We start from the raw sequence: 23111 nt of genomic DNA, 5'->3' as shown, positions 1-23111 counted from the left end.
TTGGGATTTTCTCATATCATATAAAATACAAACGTATTGTAATAATAATTTTAAAAAAATTCTGCAATTAGCAGATATATTCGTTTTATGTATTATTCTAAATTGGACTGCTTTTGTTGGGAGTTGTTTTACAGTTGTTGATGATGCTAATGACGATGATGTGATGTGTACCTCGTGGGCACGGGGACCTCGGTGAGAGCCCCCAGCATGACGGCCTGCTGCAGACGAACAAACGCCACGAAGGGAGTTTCCAGGAAATCGACTTCCCCGACCAGCACGTTGGACGCCTCAGCATCGCGGGGCAACTTCTTCATGAACTTATTCTTCAGCTGGGAGGAGGGAGGGAAGCAAGTCAGAGAGAAAAAACAACAAAATCAGGCAGCAAATGTAACAATAAACACACATTTTATGACACAATCTTTCCCCATCAAGTACCATATAATCGATATGGGTCGTCACATTTAATTTAAGACGTGGTGATTAATACGTGGGTGCATTTGTACTGTCGCTATAAGCATGTGGAAACAGGTAGTGCCTGCCCTTTCCTACAATTATGTCCTGAACAGCAGCTTGACTTTCTGCCATCTGACCCAAATAATTCACGAGAGTGTATATCCAAAGTCTGCACCGTGCTTATTTGGATTTAGTAAGAAAAATATGCACACATCTCCCTCGCAGGGAGATGATTAACTAAGACCTTAGTGTCTACAAACGACCGGCCACTTTGATAAATCGACAGTTTCTTTAACAGTCTTGTTACAGTTTAACCGCTTCCTGTGATCTTTTTTTCTGCTGTAATGTGTAGCCTATTTGCACCACCACCACCACGCGTTAGCCGCTCCATCATGAGTCCTGACAGGCGAGAGAAAACTGCACACGGACAGTGGATGACCGATAAAGAGCTTCGCTCTGCTGGGAGGCAACAAAAGCCGTCTTTGTGGCGCGAAGTTTTTCTGTCACTGCGTGAGGCTCACAAGCTCCGGCGTGCACGCAGGCCGAGCAGGTGACTCTGCATAGTGCCGCTTTGTGAATGGAGACCTGAAGTATCATCTTTTATGCCGGCACAAAAAGCCTTTTTAATGTCATGCAATGATATGGGCAAAAAAAAAAGACACACAAACGCATTACCTGATCCTTCTCTGGTTTGTCGGAGAAGTCGCTCAGGCTGTTGGAGGTCAGGTTTCGGTGGGTAGTCGTTGGGCTACCTGCAGAGAGGTGAGACACTGTGAGGATCAGGGAGACCCAGAGCTTTATTTTGGGCTAAAGAGGAATCGGAGGAAAGAAAAACAAATAAAAAAAGGTACGAGGAGAGAACACGGAGAGAGGCAGAAACATCAGGGCCAAGCGAAATGTGGGAAGGCTTAAAGCTTTAGGACTACTGCCAGATGGTCGTTCATTCAGGCACTCCAGGGAGAGGAGAGTAGGGATACATGACCCCGCTTAGGTTCACTGCATGGACACGTCAGCTGAAACATGGAAACTACTGGCAAAAAGAGTGAGAATGTAAACTCAGTTTGCAGATGTAGGCCATTTACTCGTCCACCGTGACAAGGGAGCAGAGTCTACAAAGTCTGTTGCCCAATAAATATTTAACCAAGTTGTGTTTCCACGCTAATTTCTGCTTGTCGTAGTGCTGGACAAACACACCTGCAGCTTTTTAACAGACAAAATAAGAGTTGCAGTTTCTGTATCTCCACACACGCTAGTTTCCCACGGGGCTACGTCTCAACAATTGCTGCTTTCAGTTTGCGAGAGCTGTGACCTCACTCACAGAGGTATCCCATGCTGGAGCTCCTCATGACCTCACATGGTTCCTCTGGGTCTTGCGGGTTTAAAGAAGGCACAGGGTGCTCGAGGGGAGTGCGCGCTGCTGCACCCGAGACGCAGGAAGTCAGAGACGGCAAAGAGCCCCAAGAGGAAAAAAGACAAAAAGGGAAACAGGGAGAGAAAGAAAGTAAAAAAAAAAAAAAGGGAAAGAAAGTTGGGAAAGAAGAAAGGTTGTATTAGAAGAAGAAAAGTCCAGTGTAGTAGTTAGTGTTGGGACGGATGTAAGAAATAAGAAATCACAAGACGATGAGAGTAAAGTCGTCGGAGGCGAGAAGGATAACGAAAAGTTGAATTACCATTTTCCTGACTAGAAAAGAGTCGACTCGCGCTGGAAACACTCTTGCCGATATCTGCGAGAGAGCGCAAGTTGGACTTCTTGGTCTGGTGACGATGCTTCCGTAGCAGCGTGTACATGACCTTCTCCTTCAGGTCCGCCTTCAGCTGGCCCGTCTCGATCTGGTTGTCGGTGATCGTTTCTGTTAGAGGGACACATTGGAGATCGAGAAACATTCGAGAAACCCTTCGAGAAGCCTTCGAGAAACCCTTCTTCAAGAAACCTACAAGAAACCTTCGAGAGACTTTTGAGAAACATTTGAGGAACCTACGACAATGTTGGAGTTCTTGGTCCGTGGTCGACCCCACTTACCGACGACCTGCGGCAGCGTGGTGGCCTCCAGGTCAAGCATGATGGTTCCCTTCTCGATGCACATTTTGAGTTCCATCAGGCTGTGTAAGGACAACGTGGCCACGTGAGGCTTGCTCCAGCGCTCGCCGCCCTTCTCCACCTTCTCCTCGAACTTGATCCATCTGGACGGAGGAGGATACGAGACACAGGAGACGGGAGACATGTATTTACCAGTCTGGACTGTGTGTGTGTGTGTGTGTGTGTGTGTGTGTGTGTGTGTGTGCGTGCGTGCGTGCGTGCGTGCGCGCGTGTGTGTAATCACGGGTTCCTGAAAGTTAAAGGTCAAAACACGAACATAAATAAAAGCACAGAACAGTGGCTTTATAAGTTTATGACAAAACAAAAGACTTCGAACAAACGGCGACAAGATCGTTTCTCTTTTCTTTACACAACATCCTCACGGTGTTTTGAATTGGTCACAGCTCTCAGGGTACGAATAGGGGATGCAGGACACCAGAGACATAAAAACATAAACCATTAGACTTCACGAGACACTGGAACGGCGACAGTCGTCCAAGACTGTCAGACCATACGAGGCTCGGTCGGAGAGACAAGACTTTGTTATTTCCGCGGATAAGCTTTACCTCGAAGGTAAGACTGAGGACAAGGAATCTTTTTAATAATAATGCCTCAGATGTCACCGTGACAAAAGAGCCATTCTCCTGAGGCCCCGAGGATGGAGTTTCCTCTAGGGATAGAGTAACCCCCTCTGGCTGTGGTCCACACGCCTGTGACCGGCCGTCTTGCTGGGAGACGAGCTCGGCCGCGGAGATGCACTTTACCTTAAGGAGCTCATTCATATTCGCTTTTAAGCAACTTAGACTTTCTCCTCCCAAAAAAACAAAATAAAGACAGGACAAAGACTTACGCTTATCAATAGTTTGCAAATTTCTTATCATGAAAATGTCCATTTACAGCAAAATGAACACTCTTTTCACACCATAAAAAGGTGCAAAACGAATAATAGGATATGTGATCGGGAGACAGGTTTAGTCACTTTGATACCTCTTTGTAATGCTTAGTTGTACTTACATTTATAACCATAACATGCGCTAGACTTTATATAACAACATCAGACTTCATGCTTCTTCTGGAGCCACAAAAGGCTTAAAACAACCTCGGGGTGCTTCTGTGACTTTGTTGGGAAAATCGGAAGAGATCGATTTTATTGAAGCCATTCCAGGAAAATTTGAAATATTTTCAATTGTTGGATTGGATTCATTTATTAAGGCATAAAACCTTAATAGTTAAAGTGCTAACAATTGATAATGTCTCCTTTTTTTTTTTTTACCCGTCAAAATATTGCTACTGGGTTTTTGCCCTGTTTGCTATCTTTACTGTGCGTCTATCAAACTGTTTCACTGGCACTGCTGTGGCTCAAATGGTGAAGCAGGTTGTCCACTATTCACAAGGGTGAAAGTTCAATCCCTGGCTCCGCCCACAAACTTGGCAAAGTGAAACATTGAAACCCCAATTTGCTCCCGCTGGCAGGTGTGCACCTCGCATGGTAGCTCTGTTGTTATTAGTGTGTGTGTGTGTGTGTGTGTGTGTGTGTGTGTGTGTGTGTGTGTGTGTGTGTGTGTGTGTGTGTGTGTGTGTGTGTGTGTGTGTGTCAAACATTTCAAAGTGCTTTGCAGACTGCTAGGATAAAAAGGTTAACGTAAGTGCGGACACGTTACCCTTTTCATCTCCAATGCTAAAACTATCTCAGTTTGATTTTCTACTTTTTCTGTCAGAGTCAACACAGAAATGTTAACCACGTCACACGTGGACTTTCAACACTGTGTAAAAGACTATTTTTACTTCATTGAAAGGTTCACACGCTTAAGTCAAAAAGTTCCTGAGTTCATCAGCTCTCTTCTGGTAACATGACGTCTTGTTCTCATTATGTGCCTTTTCCTGCACTCACAGAACAGGTACTACAGATCGGAGTCAGATAAGAGCAGACTGGGAGTTCACTGAAGGTACAGCTTGTTTTAGTAGACACAAAGTCAGAAAGGGATTGTGTTCCACTTACGGGATTGTGAAGCAGGAAGTTTCTAACTACACTCACTGCCAGTGGATATTTTTTTTAAGTACAAAAAAAAAGGGCGCGGAGGCCGAGAGAACTCGTGCGAGTCTTCGCAGGGCGTTTCAGCTCACCTGGCCGTCTCCTTCCACTCCATCTCCTGCCCGTCGACGGACAGCAGCTCGTCCAGCTCGGTGAAGAGCTGAGGAGGCGGCGGGCCGTCGTCTTCCTCTCCCAGGATGAACCGGATCCTCTCGGCCGGAGATACTGCTGGGAGGAAGAGGCGAGTCAGGGACCAACAAATCTCAACAAAAATCTCTTTACTTGAGATGGCATCTGATTTTTATATGAAGGTCATGTCACTGTTAAAAATGATAAAAACATCCTGGTGCTACTTAATCAAGCCGAGGTCAGAGGTCGCAGCGGCAGAAAATTGACATACAGTTCAACACTTTCCCTGATTGCTGTGACCCACATCTCTCAGAATCAATCAAAACCTTTAATTTTCACCGAAATCTAATGTTTGAATTCTTTTCCATTTTATTAATGTCTTTTGTTAAATTTGATCTGTTCTCATGTATTTTATTTCTTTTGTTATATTTTTTAGATGACATATTAACATGTTTTTATGTTCCTTTTATATCTGTTTTATGAGGAACACTGCAAGTAATTTTCTTGCACTTTTAGCTGCATTTCTTGTATGAAAGGTGCTCCACAAATAAAGTTTATTATTATTATCATCATCATCATTATTAAACACATGCTAATTTCCCAAATTGAGCTCAAAAGATGAGGTTGTGTAGTTGCGTGCATAGAAGACTCTTTTCCTCTTCAAAATATGAATCTTATAATTTCAAGAATGCTACAATCAACACCAAAAACAACAACAACAGAATTCAAGAGACGTTTAGACGTTGCACTGAATCATAAAACTGCAGGCTGTTTGAAGAAGTCGCAAATCAGAAGTGTGAGTTTTAGACGAACACTGATGCAGAAATCTTTACATTTGTGTTTGTTTTTGGACATTTATGATCTGCGAGGAAGGTAAAAACCGCTCCTCTATTACATTCAGACCATGAAAAGAGCAGCGGTATTTCAAGCTGGAAGGAAGTACTTCGACAACACACCCTGACGAGAAATAACTTTTCCGTCGCAGATAACTTTTTCTTCCTCCTTAGAAAGGCGTAAGTCAGAGAACGGGGTCACGTTCATGTCAAGTTTGTCCAGATCCTTGACGAGAAAAAAAATATCACAGCTACACATCAGCGAGCTGAGTTCCCAGATTTATTATCCTGTGTGTAAAGGGTAACTCCTGCTAACGCTTCTAAGAAAGTTGTGCAACTGTGAAGCGGAGGTTAAGTAGCGAGACACTGGAGGCTATTTACGAGGCTTTCTTGAGTCACAGTACCAGTCGGGATCCCACAGGTTGATACCTTGACAACGTAACGGTGCCTGTAACCTTTTAATCCTTGAATCAGCACACTGAGCTTACTTTAGGACGGTTGTTTTTAAAATAGTACACTCGGTGCCGTTTCTCCAAAGCTAATATAAGGCAGCAGCGTTGAAGGTCAAGGCCGGTGAAAATGGCTTTGGGATCCCGTCTTGTGCGTCGGTGCGTTCACGCAAAACAAAAACAAAAAGAGAGTTTGGCCCTCGCGGCCGCGGGGAACCTTTCTGCCGGCACCGACGGAAAACACAAGACTTCTTGACGCCACGTGGCGCGCCTGCCGCCATTCGCCCTCCCCGGGTCTCACGACCGGTGTTATGAATGAAAACCAGGCCTTTGTTGTGGTTGCACACAACTCTGAAGTGGACAGCTCCACAGGGTTTGCCAGAATCAACAGGATTACGGGGATTTAGATGGAGGGCAAAACAGCGGAAAATCCAACAAGTGGAGGCTCTGTTGTGTGCACTGTCGACCGGGCTGTGTGTTTTGAGTCGGGGCTTTTATTTGGTCGTCTGCCACACTACCCACATATCAAAAATCCTGTCACCGTCATTCTTGCGCCACATGTTTATGTAAACGGCCGACCCACCGCTGTGATATTTTGACACGGCTTTGCTGCTTTTAGGGAACTCGAAACCCTTTAAGTTTTCCATGCGACTTTAAGATTTAACACAGATGGTAAAAAAGGAAGTAAGGCATGTCAGGAAGAGGCAACATGTCTCACGAGCCGCTTCAATAAAAAAAAAAAAAGGGCAAAACTCCAACATGAAATATCTTTGCATGTGGTTTACAGCCTGAATGTTTATCCCAACAGCGGCTGGTCGGACAGTCGGGACTGCCCTCTCATTCAACCTCACACGACTGTTTACAGCTTGAGATCCTCTGCAGAGATACAGTAGGATGAGAACGTAGGAGTCTCTGTCTGTTTGTGTGTGTTAGAGGGAGCGTTTAATGTTTAAAACCTGCTTCTGTGTGTTTGATTTTGGTTCCACTTCTGTCCTGCCACCCGCTGATTTAAAGTCTGATAGAAAGTCAATGGACGAACAACCAGCAACACTTTTGGTTTTTACATAAAAGTCGGCGAGTTTAAATCGTGACTTAACATCGATGTATTTAATGCGTCTTTTGTTGTTTCCCTGCTGTGTGTTATTGTAAAGTGCTTTGGGACCATGTTGCATGGCAATTTCAATAAATATTTCAATTTTCAATACAAATGCATCCGTTTTCCTAATTTTCATTGATTTATGTATCGTCGAATGGTTGTAAAGCTCTTCAGCAAATACTTAAACCCAATTAAAAATTGCAAGCGGTGATATGCGGGCCCCGGCACCTGCGCCCGTCGGGGAGCCAGCGGGTCGAGGGCGGGCGTGGCCGCGGATGGTTACCACGCCCGATGCCTGTTGCCACGTTTCGTGAGGTTTCGGGCATCCCTTGATCTTAAAACGTCAACTTCCCTCGTCGCGGCGAACCATCAAACTTTGCCGCATCGCCGTAGCGACGAAAAAACACGCGGGCTTCTCAATATATCATCATCAAGGTCTGAAGGCTCTTCTGACCTGATTTGATGTTGATGTGACCAACCAGCTCGGAGACGCATGATAGAATTTAAAACATGTCGTTTCCTGTTGCCGGTAAGTGGCGCTCAGACTATGACCTAATATCAGCATGCAGATGTCACTTTTAATAAATCAATTTTCCCATCTATTATGTAAAACGGTGTCCAAGTGTTGGAAAAAAAATGTTTTGCAACTGATTGCGTAAAAAATATTCTCCTTTACATTGTTTACCAACAGTCTGCGCCAACGTAACCAAAACTCTACATGACTCCTTCAGCATACAGATGAGGCCCTATGACACGTGGATTAATGGTGAGCAGAGCCTTTGTCATTTCATGGCACCTGGGGATGACGAAGCACACGGGCCGGTTTACGCCCGAGCATGAGGTGTAACAGGGGATTAAAGCGTCAGAGGACAGCGGATTACTCGACCGCTTGTCTGTCTGTGAAACGACAGCCTACTGCGACCCTGGCATGAATACAAATCCCGAGGTGTTGGAGGAGGAAACTCTTCCTTATTTTTTTACCTAAATATACTTCATTCATTAGTTATTGTCACCTTTATGCTCCGCTATATTAAAAACCTGACTAAATCTGTCTTATTGTGAACATTTCAAAGCCATTATCCGACTAATGCCGAAGGAATCTACTATATAGAGTTCCTTGTCGTAGCGTTAGGCTGTAAACAGCTGATAAAACAGGTGTAAATTCCTGCAGACTTTCTCTCCCATACTGAGTGTCTAATTTGTGATTGCAAATTCCAATATCTCCAATGCACCGAGGCATCTAGTTTCGCCTAATTCTTTCAATTATGACGCAATTAGTAATGCAGCAAGGTTTATCAACCCTTCTGTCAGGCACGAGTTAAGTTTCCTCACGATCAGAAATAGTCATCTGAGCCTGTCACCTCAGGCCACTGATTGTGGTTTTAGGACGGCGACAAATCACAGGCTTATCCTGCCACGACTTATCCCAAATTCAGGTCGTATTTTTTTTTAAAATAAGAGCTTTTATTTGTGGTGTCTTGCCTCACAAACTATTTTTTGCAGTTTCCCGGAGTATCTGCTCCACCGGTTTATGTTATCTAAGGGTGTTGCTCAAAAAAATGTACTCCCACTGCATTCACCATTCTCTGATGTGCAACCATGAAAAAGTGCCTTTTAGTCTCATGTGCGCTTGCAGGCCAAGGAAAGCTACTCTTTTTTCTTTTTTTTTTTTAACTCTACATTTGCAAAGGTTGCCGTTATTCTTTTCCCTTTAGCACTTCATGTCATTAGAAGAGTCACTCAGGCTGCCTCTGAACTTCACATATTAGTTGAAATACCAGTTTGCCTGGATCCCTGCAGCAGCCTGCAGTATGTGGTGCTGCTGTCATTGTCCACACACGCCATGACGAACTTCTTTTCTGTTCTTCTCTAACTGTTACCTCCACCAGTAGCACCACCCTCCCATTAAGCCAGTTTCCAACCAGGACCATTTAAAAAAAAAAAAAAAAAAAAAAGGTGAATTCCAGCACTCTAAATGATAATTGCACATCTTGCAAATACCAAAGTTAATGTTTGGGGATCTTAAGAAAACGTACCCACCCACGAGGTTTGTGCGGAGCCTCCGTACACTTTCTATTGCCTATTTTCCTGTATACAGATGCTAAATCATGACGTGCCCCCTAAAAGGCTGTAGGTTTAATTCTTTCCCACCTGTGTTTCCACGTTGAAAAAAAAATTCTCTTGTTGTCCAATATACACGCATCTCCACTTACAGAGCCTCTTCGAGTTGCTCTCGGAAACAATCGGGGGATTAATGGTTCTAGCATGCCCCTTTTCTAAGCTTCTCGGGAAAGACATCTGGTGTGCTTTCCCTGCAGCGGGAGTAAGATTCCTGTGATCACAACAATCTTGATGTGCCTCTTAATGTGCATTTTGCATCTCCGACCACAAATGTTTATTTTGTGATGTTAGATGATAGCCACTCAGGATGCCATTACCTGACGGATAATTTCACACATTTGATCTTGAACCCGTTGAACCCGTTGAGCCCGTTGACTCCTCTTTTTTTTTTCAGTGTAATTTCACTCCCTTCACTTTTAAGCTCATATCTTGTGGCTAACCATTCATGCTGTATCTTGTTTTTTTTCAGGACGGTTTAGGCTATTCAAATCTTTCATCAATAAAATTGATAATACATAGAACTTTTTTTTATATTAGCCTTTATATCAAGGAAATTAAAAAAAAATAGTCTCATGAAATTGTTATGTTTTTACATGTAGCCTCACCATTGAATATTGTCAGTAGAGATTGCTTTGTATAGTCATGTAGAGGAGATTGTCTTGAATCTGGCAATATCTGAACCATGTTTGTGGGACACTCGATGACTCAGCAACTTGAAATAATATGAGCTTAGTGCTTGATTGGAAAATAAATGTCATGAATGACTCCGGGTGGCCAAACCAGTTGCTCACACTCACCCTGTAATATAAAACTCAGCTGTAGTTTAGGCCTACAAATATGTTGTTTTTGTTATTGTTTTTTTTTTTTTTTTTTTTCATAAAACGTGGGATGTAATGTCAGCCTTGTGTTGGAGACAATGCAGAGGTCAGCTGTGACTTCAAAACAGCATCACCACAAAGGGTGAGTTCTGCTGTTTATTTTGATATGCAGCAGGTTATGAAGGAATCGTGACTTCGGAAAATATTCAATCAAAAGTAGCGGGTGCGGAGATGGACGCAGCGCTTCATGCAGAGTGTGACGACGATTTCATTTTGATGCAACTTTAAAGTTGATTATCTCTGGGACGCTTCGTCACACAGGCGAAGCAGACATTATTGGAAAGCTCGATTTGTGCGGTTTCATAGGATATGTGTTGCATGTCTCTATGACGAAGACCCACGGCGCCGAGAAGAAGGGGTGGCAATTTTGGGTTCTACGGGGTTAAATGTTCTTTCATTGCTCTTCTCAGCTCGGCGATCGTTTTACACCACTTCATCTATCCTGTGTAAAATCTTAATTTCTGTGTTTCCCACCTCTTCCTCCCTGCTTGTTAGCGTCTGAGAATCCTTCCTCAACAAATCCGTACCCCCCTGAGTGCTGCGTTAATCGTCAAACTGACAGATAATACCCCTATCTGTGGTTACTTTACACACTTTAAGCCAATCCAGTGTCATTTTCGGATTAGTACTCGGCATGTTCCCGTTCTCTTTGCTCCATTAATTCTGTTAAGTGTAGGTTTCTGCTTGGAGGACTTTTTTTTGTTTCGCTTTCTTGGCAGCCACCCCAACCCCAACCCAACCGGCTCCTCCTCCTCCTCCTCAACTACAGAAGCACTGATATCCTGTCGTGGGCTGTGATTTGTAAGAGAGCTGCTGGACTTTACGAACAAGCTCAAGGCTGATTTAGCCACTCGTGAAATGTCCCAAGATATCGTCACCAAATCTCTCAGTTTCTGTTGTTTTTCGGCAGAGACTCACTGAGCGGTTTGAGGATGTTGGCGGTGGACTCGTCCACGTTCTCCCCGTCCAACTTGCACCCCTCGGCGCTCTGCTCGGGCCGCTCCCGCTTCTCTTTGTGGCTGGACTTGCGTTTGTGGCGTCGCCTCCGCTGGTAGCTCTTGGGAACGTGCACGCCGATGTACACGGTGTGGTGACCTGTTGCGGCACGACACAACAGGGAGGAAATGTATTGATCAGATGTTACATTCACAGCTTAAAAAAAAAAAAAACGGAAAATCACATTAATCCTGAACGCTGGTAATCTTCCACACAAGAGGAGGACGGGGTCGTGTGATGGATGAAATGTTTGCTTTATCTTAAGGCTGCTTTAACACACTTTTGTAGGTTTGTGCTGGAGTTGAAACTGTTAAGTTGGTAATTTGTGGTTGTTGTTTGCTGCCTCAGGAAGACAAATTAAATGAATGACAACTACTTCCTGAGCTCATAGAGGAAATGATGACTATGTGTCTCCAGGAAGTCGTTAGACAGAAAGAGAGGGTGAGAGAAAAACACATTTCTTCATTCACCCATAAACATGTCTTTTAAAAGATATCTTTTCACCCTTCTCGGTGGTCAGTCTAGAAAAACCAAAGTGCACCTGAGGCGGACGCAAAACAACGAACTTCCACCTGACTCCCCGTGGAGACACGCAAAAAGGATCTTTCAGCCGCTGCATACACACAAATACAGATTGACATAATTCACCGAGTGCTGACGTGGTTTCCCTTTGTGTGCAAGCTTAAGTGGCGGTTTGTGAAATATGCTAACGGCTCAGAAAAATTCATGTGGGTGTCTCCAAAATAAATTTGTGGGTTTTAGTTGACAGCCAGCAATGGATAGAAGAAACACTTTTCCTGTACAGAAACGCCAGCCGATGGGACACGTTAAAGCTCACGATGTGTCTGTCTGTAAAGTAGTAGCTCCAAATTAATCAGTAATCTCACCTTCCACTTCCTCTTCATCGCAGATGTGTTTGACAAAGGCCGCTCCTCTGTCCAAGACGGCCTCATCCTCCATTCTGCAAGGCAAAAGACGAAAGTATTAAATAAGGAATACTGAATAGGACAGTGTGTTGTGTGCTTGCAACAATTGTGGGTCCTACTTGAAGTCCGTTTGTTTGCCATTTCCCACAAACATCATCCGCAGAGCACTGAAGCACTAAAATATACTTCAAATTAACAAATGACACAACTAAATCTTCTGCTCGATTCAAACTCAGGCTGCCAAACCAATGCAGTGTTTTATTCTAATGATCCAACGTTTATGCCAAATAGAGCCAAATTCGTCACAATAAAACCCAATCCTGATAATGATTCCTGTTTACCAACTTCATGGACAACAATAGAAAAATAAAAACAGGACTGACTCCCTTTTTAAAGTTGAATAATATCAAGATGGGTCTATTTTTGACTTCCATCATCACACTCAGACCTGAATGTGACATTTTGTAAAAAAAATTAAAAAAAATAAAATTTAAAAAAAAGAAAGTAGAATGATTTAAAATGTGGTTTATTACTTCATCTTGCCTTTCAAGGGCATCAAAATTTCTGATCCTGAGGAACCACCCACATACGACCAAAATGTCACCTTCATGTTTTAAAAAGAGGGAGTGCATGAAAAACTTTGATCAGAGTAAGATAGACCTGCATAAAAAGCCGGGTTTTTTTTTTCCTTTCTCAAATGACAGTCGTAACAGAACACGCAGCGCACACCGAAGATTTTAGACACTTCTTCTTCAGCTTCATGATCGAGAGTTTCTTTTGATCATTCAGCCCAAATCTTCCTTAAAAAGGTTGGGAGGAATGAGACTCCCCCAGTCCTGCAAAGTGTGGACTAATCCAGGCTCTGAAAGCTGGTTTTAGGCCTAAAAATAAATAAAAATAAATAAACTGTCCAAAGAAATGAGGCTACCATTCAAATCTACTGTTAAAGTAGATTTAAGCCTGTACCTATTTCACTGGGCTACAAATGCACTTTCAAATTACTAGTCTTGGCAGGGCTGACCGCCCCACCAAACATGACTTGAGTTAATGACAACTTGCCTACATTCTTTATGAGACTATATAAAAAGAAAAAAAGTGCAATAAAAGCCTCAAATTAAGCTGTCAGTGGACAAACCTTGACCTCCAACTGCTGATAATTAGACCAGAGTATCAGTATTTTATTAAACACACCCGACCTGTATGTACTGAAAGTGATAACGATGCTAATGCTATCAAACTAGCATTCCAACCTGGACCTCCGGCAAGTAACGCGACGACCCATCCCGCCCTCCCTGACCAATTTTTTTTTTTTATCTAATCAGAATAGTTTTGTTCCACAAATAAATATTTGATTTAGGACGCATATCAATAAACACACGAAGAGTTTGCCACCGATTGCGGATAACGCGGCTCAAGAGATGAGGGGATGGGAGCAGTGTACCAAAAAAAAAAAAAAAAAAATCTGTAAACAAACAAAGTCAGGAAGGATACAACTTGTTCCTCTGATTGCGCTGCGAGCTCGTCTGAATCTCCCCAGTGGATACGATAACTGGACCTTGAGAGCGGTAGTTATAAAATATTACACTGATAGCTGAGCGAACGAGCGGTGAAGAGAAGCGGCCGGGTTTGACGCCAAGTTTGCAAGGCGCTGCTAATAAACGCGATGAGCCTCCGAGTGTCTTGTTGCCCATTATTCTACAAGAGAAGCAGAGTTCCCACACGGCACCACGTAGGCAGGGTCAGCGCTGTCGTTCAGCTTTTCTCTTTCCGCGATCTGTTTGTGCTGTATCTTCCCCTCCAGGACGGAGCGTACACAACCAGCTTCAAAAGAGCTTGCTTGATTGTCACACCGTTTTCTTTTGTGAAGATCTTGCACTACTGAAGCCAGGGATCAGAAGAGACACACAGAAACCTACGAAAACAAATTAGTGGGGCCTTTTTTTTTTTTTAATTCATTCTCGGAAAATTATTGTCCATAACCACCCTCACCCCAACCAGTCGAGGCGGGTGGGCCTCTGAGCCCGGTTCTGTCGGAGGTTTCTTCCTGTTAAAAGGGAGGTTTCCCCCCCCCCTTCCCTCTTTCGGAGGTTTCCTCCAGTTAAAAGGGAAATTTTTCTCCCTCAAAGCGGAGTTGTTCCCCCCCCCCCTCGCGGCTTACGTGGGAATTGTAGAACTGTTGAGTTCTTCTGTATAACGTTGTCAAGTTGTCAGAGGGACTTCACTGTGTTTAAGTGCCTTGAAATAACCTGTGTTGTGATTTGGCGCTATATAAATCAAATTGAATGAAATATGGGAGATGTGCTTCAGGATCTTTCCAGGAACACCGCTCAGTCTTGTCGCAGTTACATCTGCAGCAGGTACACCGGAGCGCTGGTGATGCTGTGCGTGTTTGTGTGTGCATGGAGGCAGGTCATGTAACACACCGAGAGGGCCTTCAGAAAGCTGTCGGCCACACAGGGGAGCGGAGCGAGCTCATGTTTCAGGTTTACTGCCGTCCACGGATCCATGTTTAATCAGTCCACGCCGGGGCCGCAGACAGGGAGACCCTGACGATGAGGTACACAGACATGCAGGGGACGCACACAAGAGTTCGGCATTCCCGTTTCAAAACGGGGGAGGAGGGGCTAAATGAAAGAATACGACCGGTGCGTCGGAATAGAAAAGCAGCTACAGAGATGATAAGGAACGTTAAATCTGCTCTTTGGCGATGTCCAAATGGTTTCCTGGAGTTGAAATCGGGTAGCTGAAAGCAAAACAAACAACAATAACAAAATCAAGCGCATAGCGTGCGTCTGAAATCGCAGGCCAGATAAGATCCCGTGTCTCTTCATTCACGTCGCTGTAAATGCAGGAAATCTTCTTGATCTTCTTTTTCATTTCCTGCCATGGCATCCTCTGCCTCATTAATTTGAAAAAGAAAAAAAGAAAAAATAATCTGCAGCCGAGTGGATGTCAGAACAAGCAGCTGCATCCGTCTCGCACTTGGTGAACTTTTCACGTCGCCTGGGCTCCTGGTGACCTCGTGAGGCCGAGCTAAACCTGGGGCTAAACCGGTTCGGGATCAGGGATCATCCCCATCTTTTTACAGAGAGTGACGCACCCAATCCCACCGGCCAGGTTTTTACCAGGTGGGTGCCCTCCAGTGCGGTGAGAACAACAAGCCGTTCTCTGATGATTTATGAGCCTTCATGGGATTTTTACACTGAGAAACTGATCCTCCGGGAAACCCGAGGGTTTGAAAAGTGGCCTTAAAACATCTTTAGTCTTCTGACACTCTCTTTATGCAATAATCGATGTACTCACTGCCTGTCGGCTCGGCAATGACTTTTGGAATTTCATCAAATCAGACTGGTCTGACAGCTGTTTAATTGACATCACTCAGCGGTGCACACAAAAGATCATTTCAGACTCCAGTTTACAAAACCAGAGTAAGGAGTCATGCAAGGAAAATGAATGGAACAAAAAGAAAAAAAAGAGAAACATTTCCTTGTTGCAAAGCAGATGTCACAATCAATACAAAAGACAGAAGAATGAGGAATCAGCTTGGGTATTTACAGTTTTCTGCTGCCAAGGGAGGGCAGCGCACCCACGCAGCTGAGGTCACTTCTGGTGAAACTGCTGGTCTCACTCCCTAAGAGAAAGTATCAATCCCACCCATTCCAGTGGGATCTGGCTGAAAATATAAACCCAAACATCTATAACTTGTAACTAACGTGAACTTCCTGCAGAGTGGAATTACCAAACTGAAAATTATTTCCATGTGCTGATAAAAAAAAAAAAAAAAAAAGTGCATGACAACTCAGAAATTAGTTTCCGTGTTTGATAGTAACCATAAAAGTCAGCTTTATTGCGGTTCCGGCATCCGCGTCATTGCGCAACGAGGACGCACACTCCGGCTCACGCTGGATGTGGATTTTTTTTTTTTTTGGGGGGGGGGGATGCCGCCTCACCACATGGCCCGTGAGGCGCACACGCACACAGCGTGATTCCTGCAGATGCACTGGAGACTGTATCTCTATTGGGTCGGCCTGCGCTCTCCCCGTCTCTCTCTCTCTCTCTCTCTAATTGGAAGTGGCAGGTTCTTGGAAAATAGATTAGCGTCCGTTCATAGCCGCAGCGGTGCGGCAACCCTGGCTTATCCTGCCAGTGACACACGAATGAATGAAAATGTATCCTGACGTGATTTAGTAGCCCAATAAACACAATACATGTGGTTTAACAACAGTGGCCGAAGTCAACCCGGAGCAGCCACCGAAAAAGCCGAGTTTACGCACAAAAAGCCACATAATGACATGTTACTTGGAATGTGACCGATTTCATATTAGTTCGTGACTGACATGAACCTGGTTTCACCTGGCCAAGAAATAGAGCCTCAACCCGCGGATCGCAGGCCACAAGGTAAACGTTTTTTTTTTTTTTTTTTCCCCAACACGACCAGTTTGTAGTTTGACAAAAGGAAAAAAAAAAAAAAAAAAAAAAAAAGGAGTGACCGTGAACTTACTTATTCTTCTCGGAGCTCATGGTGACAAACTTTCCCCTCTTAAAAGGTGATCAGTCTGCTGTCCCGAAGCCGTCTTTCGTCCCAGCTGTGCGTGGCGTCTTGGGGAAAAAAAATCCGCACCTCTACTCTAAAAGATGTCGCGCTGTTCAAGTGGATACGAAGTAAGGAGAGAAGTCGAGACGCTTCTGCTATCTCGCCGGGATAAAATTTATTCGACTCTGCAAACGAAACCGAACGCGGAACACGCAATCCCCATAATCTTAGCAGGACTTCTTCAGGTGGTGCCGCGGTGACATCTTGGGAGAGGAGGCTCGTTTTGCGTCTCGCTGGAAGCGTGTGGAGAGGACTCTGAGCGCAGCGTGTCTTTTTCCATATTTAAAGTGCCATCCCTCCTCCTGAGTGACGCCACCGGAGGGGTGGGGTGGGGGGGGGGGGGGGCAGAAAGTTGCTGCTGGGTGGCGCAACAAACAATTCCAACTTCGCAAGTGACCTCTCTATCCTTCACTCTGAAAATACAATGACACCAGAAACTTACCATATCATATAAAAAGCACTTTTCCAAATTTGGTATTATGTTAATTTAATATAAAACAAATTCAACTTATATTGTCATTTTTACAAGTATTTTTGCGTCTGTAGTTCTTGTAGATGAACATATATTTTGGATTTTTTTTTTTTTTTATAATTTATTTTTTTTGGGGGGGGGTATTTCTCACACAAAACAAAGTATTAAATAGTAACTTTTAACTACAATAAGTGTTGATTTTATACATGACAATTTATCCCTTCAGTGCACCATAAAGTCTTCAGATTTCACCCTGTCAAGTATTTTCATCCGTGTGATTATGAGGCATTAAAAGTGCACATGAAAGCAGATATTTCAGGTTTGGATTTTACCCAAATCCTATTGGAACTACCAGGTAAATGCAGCTCAGCAGTCAAAAATAGCTGATCGGACTGCCGCTGTGGGGACTAGCGACATCTTCTGGAAGAGTTGGAAAGACAACAACAAAAAAGTAGGGCATTGATTTGTAGAAAACAATCCAAAAAAAAAAAAATTCAATAATTTGAGGCAGTAAAACATCAAAACCCTAAAAATTATTTGGAAGTATTTCGAGTTTATTGTCTTTGTTAACACGCGGACATACGGTTCATTCTCATATACATTACCATTGATAAATACACAACATATAATACAAGGCAGCAAAACCGTTTTTTTTCTTTTTTTTTTTTTTTAAACAGCGCTTATTTTAATTTTTTTTTATAAAAAACAAAAACAAAACAATACTTCACTGTCATGGTTTTTAACAACAATAATACTCCATCCAATCTTCCTCCTTTTTGTAATTCTCCGGTCACAACGTGCTCAAGAACTCTTTCACCTGAAAATGAAGTTCAGCAGACGAGCAGTTAGCGGTGAATCAAAACACAGAACGAGCACCTCGGTGCCACCCGTGTTTACCATCAACATTAAAACTGCTACGTAAGCAGCTCTCCGGGCCGGATTTTGCATATGTGAAACGCCGGGGTGTGAATGCGTGTCTCAGCTTTAGAAAGATCAAACTCAGTGCGGAGCACGGAGCTCGATTTTTAACTTGCTTCTTTGAAAAGGTTCGAAAGTCAGTTTGTGCAAAAAAAAAAAAAAACATCAGCTGCAACAGATGAGATTGGATATTTCTGCCAGTGGTAACCATGGAAACGTCCTCAACGAGTCTTTACACGAATAAAAGTAATGATAGCGTTTTGTAAAAAAAGATAAGCATTTTTAGTCGTAGGATTATCAGCAAAATGCATTTAATATATCAGAAGTATCCTTCAATGTAAAAATCCCCATTTTCATCAGGTAGCATCAGGTTTCTCAAAAAGATTAAAATTACAAAAAAAACACCTGAAACTGGTTTGTAGAATTTTGTGAAATTTAAGTCACGTTTGTTGATTGTTATGCAGCATTTTGTCAAACTGCGTCTTCAAAGTATTTCTCGAAACAAACGATTTGTCTGTTAAACTTATTTTTACACTTCTATACTCCATTTATCTTAATAAAAAGCCCATTAGAATCATTTAACATTAAATTGTCATTCTAAATACATTATATATTGATGTTGTATTCTATACAATGTTAACTAGGTTTTACTGATGCTTTAACATGTAAACAGCATTTCAATTTTACAGCTGATTTGGAGCCAATTTTAACCACTGTTTTTACAGTACATCATATTTATATTACTTCATTTTTATATAAAGTATTAATGCAATAACCTCAAAACGACTGCTGTCAAACATAAAAAAAAAAAAAAAAAGTACAAATTCCTCTGAAAACTTAAGAAGTATAAAGTACCCTGAATTGGAAACACTCCTGTGAATTTAGGTTAACGCAGGTGGGGTGTCATCATATACTGAAACGAACTGGGATTTATAGATTTAAGTTTTTACGCAGAAGGTCGACAGGATTTTCGGACTCCTGTTGAATTGCAGCTTAAAAGTCCCGAATGGAAATACGAAAGCACGATTTCACCATTTTAAATCTCGGTATTTATAACCCGTCGCTCACCTTCTCGATCATGTCGGCTCTCTTCATATCGCTTCCTTTAAAGTCTTCGTTCACGTCGATGGTCAGGACCGGCACGTCGTCGAGATACTCGAACTCCATGCTGCGGGAGGGGGTGCGCGAAGTTAGTGATGTTCAACGATTCATACGCCGGAAACGGAATATTTCTTTAAAAAGACATGAAGGCATTCAACTTTGTTGGGGAAATGTTGTGCACACGGTTGGGCCGAAGAAACATCTCTGACCCGATCCATCTCCTAAAGACATTAATGCGGTGGGTGAAAGATCACGCGCATCAAACTGCTCCAAGTCTCAGTTGGCCTGCAGGTTGTTGCGTGAATGGGATCTTTTCTCTGAAGCCCATCAGCAGTCGGGTAACTCAATAAAAGTCTGCAGACCCTCCGCCTCTGTAACACAAACACATCTGTTTTCTTTTGCTTACGTCATGGTCTTGTGCTGCAGCCAGCTCTCGTGCTTGAAGTGGAGCTTCTGCAAGTACTCCAGCGGGATGTCCTGCTCTTCCTCTCGGCCTCGCAGGTGCAGTCGCTCTAAACATCTCTGTGAAGGGCAAAAAAAAAAAAAAAAAAAAGAAGAAGATGGAAATTAAAATTCTCTTAAAATTGTTTGACATAACAAAAATCCCTCCATTGAGATGTTGTTGAATAACAGCGTGGGAGGGAAGCGACAGGCGACGGGGAGGGAGGAGGGACGCGACAGGGACAGTACCTCCGGAGTGGCTCTCAGGTAGATGATGCCATCCAGCTCGATGTGCTTGCCAAACTGGTTGTGCAGCCAGCCGTGCCAGTCCTGGTACACCGACCACTCCGTCTCATTCAGACATTCACTCTCGTACAGGTTGGCTGCAAAAATGTACCTAAAGACCAGAGAAGAAAACAAGACTTTTTTTTTGTTCGATAAATGACATAAATAATAAAATCGCTACAAACTTTTGAAGTATTTATTTACAGTTTTAAAACCGTTTTCTCTAACTATGCTCACCGTGGATGTTTACCCTTTACGAGCAAGTTTAATGTGATTTTTTTTAGATTTTTTTTTTTTTTTAAATATCTTAATGTCTTTCGCAGTCGACGGTTGTAAACGTACAAATTCACCAAACATTTTATTCTTTTCTTCAGATTCGGACGTCTTTCCGTTTCGTCGCCGGTACCTGTCGCTGTAGATGGACCGCTCGAAGAACTGCACCGGGTTCGCGGCCTCTCGGAGCTTCCCATTGGCCGATCGGATCTGGGCCCGCACGCGGCTGATGCAGGCGTAGCTCTGGAAGGTGTAGGCCCACCTCTCGGGCTTCTCGTACATCATCTGCAGGACGTTCCCGCCGCTCCTCTGGGACGTGGTCAGCTCCTGGGACGGTCGAGACAAAGTTCAATCTCCACACTTTCCGCTGAGACGAGTAAATATGAAAATATTATACAGCCGTGTAAACAGGCTCAACGAATACATAAAGTTCAAGTGAGTTATGTGAACAAACACAGCAGTTTAGATTCATGTTTTAAGTTGTAACACGTCAAAGTTCACTCTTCAGTAAATGACCTATAAATAATGTACTTGTAAACATGGTATTTTATAACTGTTTATAGTGGCTGCTTGATATTTCTATACAAAGCTTCACTTTTTCTAACACTGTACAAATCATATCAGACATGTCAAGTTGTTGTTCGGCTGTTATTTCTTGCCGACGTATTTGTTTTTTCCACTGTTCACCAAATTTGATTAATTGACATTTTTGCTCAAACTGACTCTTCTTGCTCAGTCTATGAGCTAGTGTGGCTTTAATATTGTGTTTTACCACAACTCCTACATTCATAATCCACTGTCTAACCCGTCTTACTTCTTTAAGAGCTATGATAAACAAAAGAAAACTCATGTCTAGAAACTTCAAAGAAGAGCTTTTTAATTTGAGACTTTTTAAGGTGTGTTTTTTGTTTTTTTTAAAAGGGAACTAAAATTTTTTATTTTTTTTTAACCCCAATGGACACCTCGTTGTTCTGTATAGGTTTAACTACGACTTGTATTGTATTATATATCTTTTGCTTACAATAAGATCCAAGACCAAAAGCTGAAATAACTTTTTCCAAAACCCCTTCAGTCCAATTTATCTGGGTTCCTTATAGCAGGACAAATTATTCAATTCATTCTTCACCTCCACAGGGTTCAATAAAACACTTTGTCCAGTGACCAGCAGAGGGCGCCTGACCAAACTACTGTAACAGGAGGCTTGTTAAGAGGAATCTTGAACCACATGCTGATAAAGCCTCTGTATTATCACAGATGGGATGACTTTATTTATAGCTTATCATTATTCAAATAAATAATCTTCAAACGGGGTCAAACTGAGCTGAATGAGTTCAGGAAAACTTGAATTTCTGTGTCTTGCACGGACATATTCCTTTAATAAAATAATGAACGCTGTGAAAACAACCACTCAGCCTTAATATAGAGCCAATTCTTCCAATAAAATCAGATTTTTTTCCTCAGATTAAATCATTTATTTAAGTTTTCCTGGCTGTCACGGGGGCAGACGATGCTTCAGAAATCATTAGAATTATTATAACGCACAACCACCTGAATATGCAGCTCACTGGCAGACCTACGCTGGCATGCAGAACCACAGAAAAATGACACTGAGGGTGAGGCTGCAGGCCGGCAGTCGTGTGGGAGGTTCGAGATGTCCTGATGATGACATGTTCATCTGTCCGGCGGGACCATCTGTTCCCCTGCATCTTTGCGTGTGTGTGCGCGCGCGTGGTCGTCTAACAGCGAACCAGCGAAGATATGTGGACAGATGGCAGCTGCACACTAAATACAGATGAAGACTCTCCCAGTTATCCCCTTCCCGTCTGCATGCTCAACCAGTGGCTTTGAGCGGTGGTCATGTCCCCCTCCGAAGGATCATAAAGACAATCCATTCTCCTTTTTATACTGCAGTCTTGAAACTTAGCCTCAAATTGGTAAAAAAAAAAAAAAACAAAAAAACAACAACAACAAAAACAACCAAGATTGTATTTTGGCTAATGTAAAGCAACTTCACAACTCTCTGCATGAGGTGTTTGCATTACTTTGCATTAACCCCCCCCCCCCCACTGTATTACTACCTCAAAGATTCTGATCAGAATACGGTATAACAGAAAATCAGGAATCATAAATCCTGTTCAGTTTCATCATATTTACTCATATGTCCACATTTAACATCCATATTTTATATCCATAGCGTAAATATTCCCACTCCAGCTACTGGAAATAAAAACTATATCTCCATTATTCTAATATGGTGTTGTCAGAAAAGTTGAACTACTGAAGTACCTTTTTTTTTGTTGTTGTTTTTTCATTTCCCCCCCCCCAGTAAAAACAATTTCAGAAAAAACACACAAAAACTACCTCAAAGTCGCTGCCTTTTGTTTGGACATTGCACCACCTGGCGATCGGTTCCGGTACCACCTCCCACTCCGCGCTCTCCTGCTCCAAAAGGCGCACAAAGGTAGACTTGCCCGCCGCTGGACGCACACAAAGGAGGAAGAAATGACAAGTTCTGTCATCTCGTATTTTTTTTATTTTATTTAAAACGTGCAGTTACATTTACATACTATCCTCTACAGATCGTATTGGGCTGGAAATTAGCGGCAAAAATGGATCGATTTAGGAGTAAATCACCCGCGTCCACCTGCCGTGTAACTTCAGCAGATGGAGGGTTTCGAGCTGCTTTTTTTGTGTGTCTTTAAATTATGAAATGTCGCTCTTTTTTTTTTTCCCCACATCGAGTTGCACTCACCGATGTTTCCCTCGATGGAAATCCGCTTGATCCTCTTCTCCATGGAGTCGTTCATGGAGTCGTTCACGGGTTCGAGGCAGGGTCTCTTCGGAGTGAGCGACATCTTCAGAGGATAAGGTACGTCTCTTTTTCTTTTTAAAGTGCAAGCAGGTAACGCGGGAGCTGCAGCTGCTGCGGGAGATAAAGGAAACTCTTCCTTGTTGTTTCAAATTCGGCGGTAAACCAACGTCAGGAAGAGGAAGAGAAAGAAAGGAGGCGGCTTGCACAGCTGCGTCTCCGCCCCCG

At 43.1% G+C, this 23111-nt stretch overlaps 2 protein-coding genes across 2 annotated transcripts in view; both read right to left on the bottom strand.

The window, feature by feature from the left end:
* Positions 1-16798, bottom strand: part of LOC138622237 (electrogenic sodium bicarbonate cotransporter 1-like) — a 33307-nt gene extending 16509 nt beyond the window's left edge. Inside the window, exons 1-9 of the mRNA XM_069700882.1 lie at positions 16492-16798; positions 11952-12025; positions 10987-11163; positions 4655-4787; positions 2474-2634; positions 2109-2303; positions 1772-1870; positions 1129-1205; positions 172-329 (exon numbers count right to left, since the gene is read on the bottom strand). Of these exons, the coding sequence (XP_069556983.1) occupies positions 172-329; positions 1129-1205; positions 1772-1870; positions 2109-2303; positions 2474-2634; positions 4655-4787; positions 10987-11163; positions 11952-12025; positions 16492-16511 (1094 nt within the window). The 5' untranslated portion in view covers positions 16512-16798. The remainder of the gene's footprint in view (positions 1-171; positions 330-1128; positions 1206-1771; positions 1871-2108; positions 2304-2473; positions 2635-4654; positions 4788-10986; positions 11164-11951; positions 12026-16491) is intronic.
* Positions 16799-17574: 776 nt separating this feature from the next.
* On the bottom strand, positions 17575-22982 carry dck (deoxycytidine kinase). Its single transcript, XM_069700881.1, has 7 exons — positions 22827-22982; positions 22436-22551; positions 20208-20401; positions 19766-19913; positions 19482-19597; positions 19043-19142; positions 17575-17873 (listed from the first exon to the last, which is right to left on the bottom strand). Exons 1-7 carry the CDS (start codon positions 22927-22929, stop codon positions 17847-17849), a joined length of 804 nt encoding a protein of 267 aa, XP_069556982.1. The 5' UTR covers positions 22930-22982; the 3' UTR covers positions 17575-17846.
* Positions 22983-23111: the final 129 nt, after the last annotated feature.

The sequence above is a fragment of the Brachyistius frenatus genome, unplaced genomic scaffold (assembly GCF_029030835.1).
Source record: "Brachyistius frenatus isolate BFR_SWC_R1_liver_20210118 unplaced genomic scaffold, ASM2903083v1 Contig_35, whole genome shotgun sequence".
Lineage (NCBI taxonomy): Eukaryota > Metazoa > Chordata > Actinopteri > Embiotocidae > Brachyistius > Brachyistius frenatus.
This window is presented reverse-complemented; position numbering and strand designations above follow the sequence as displayed.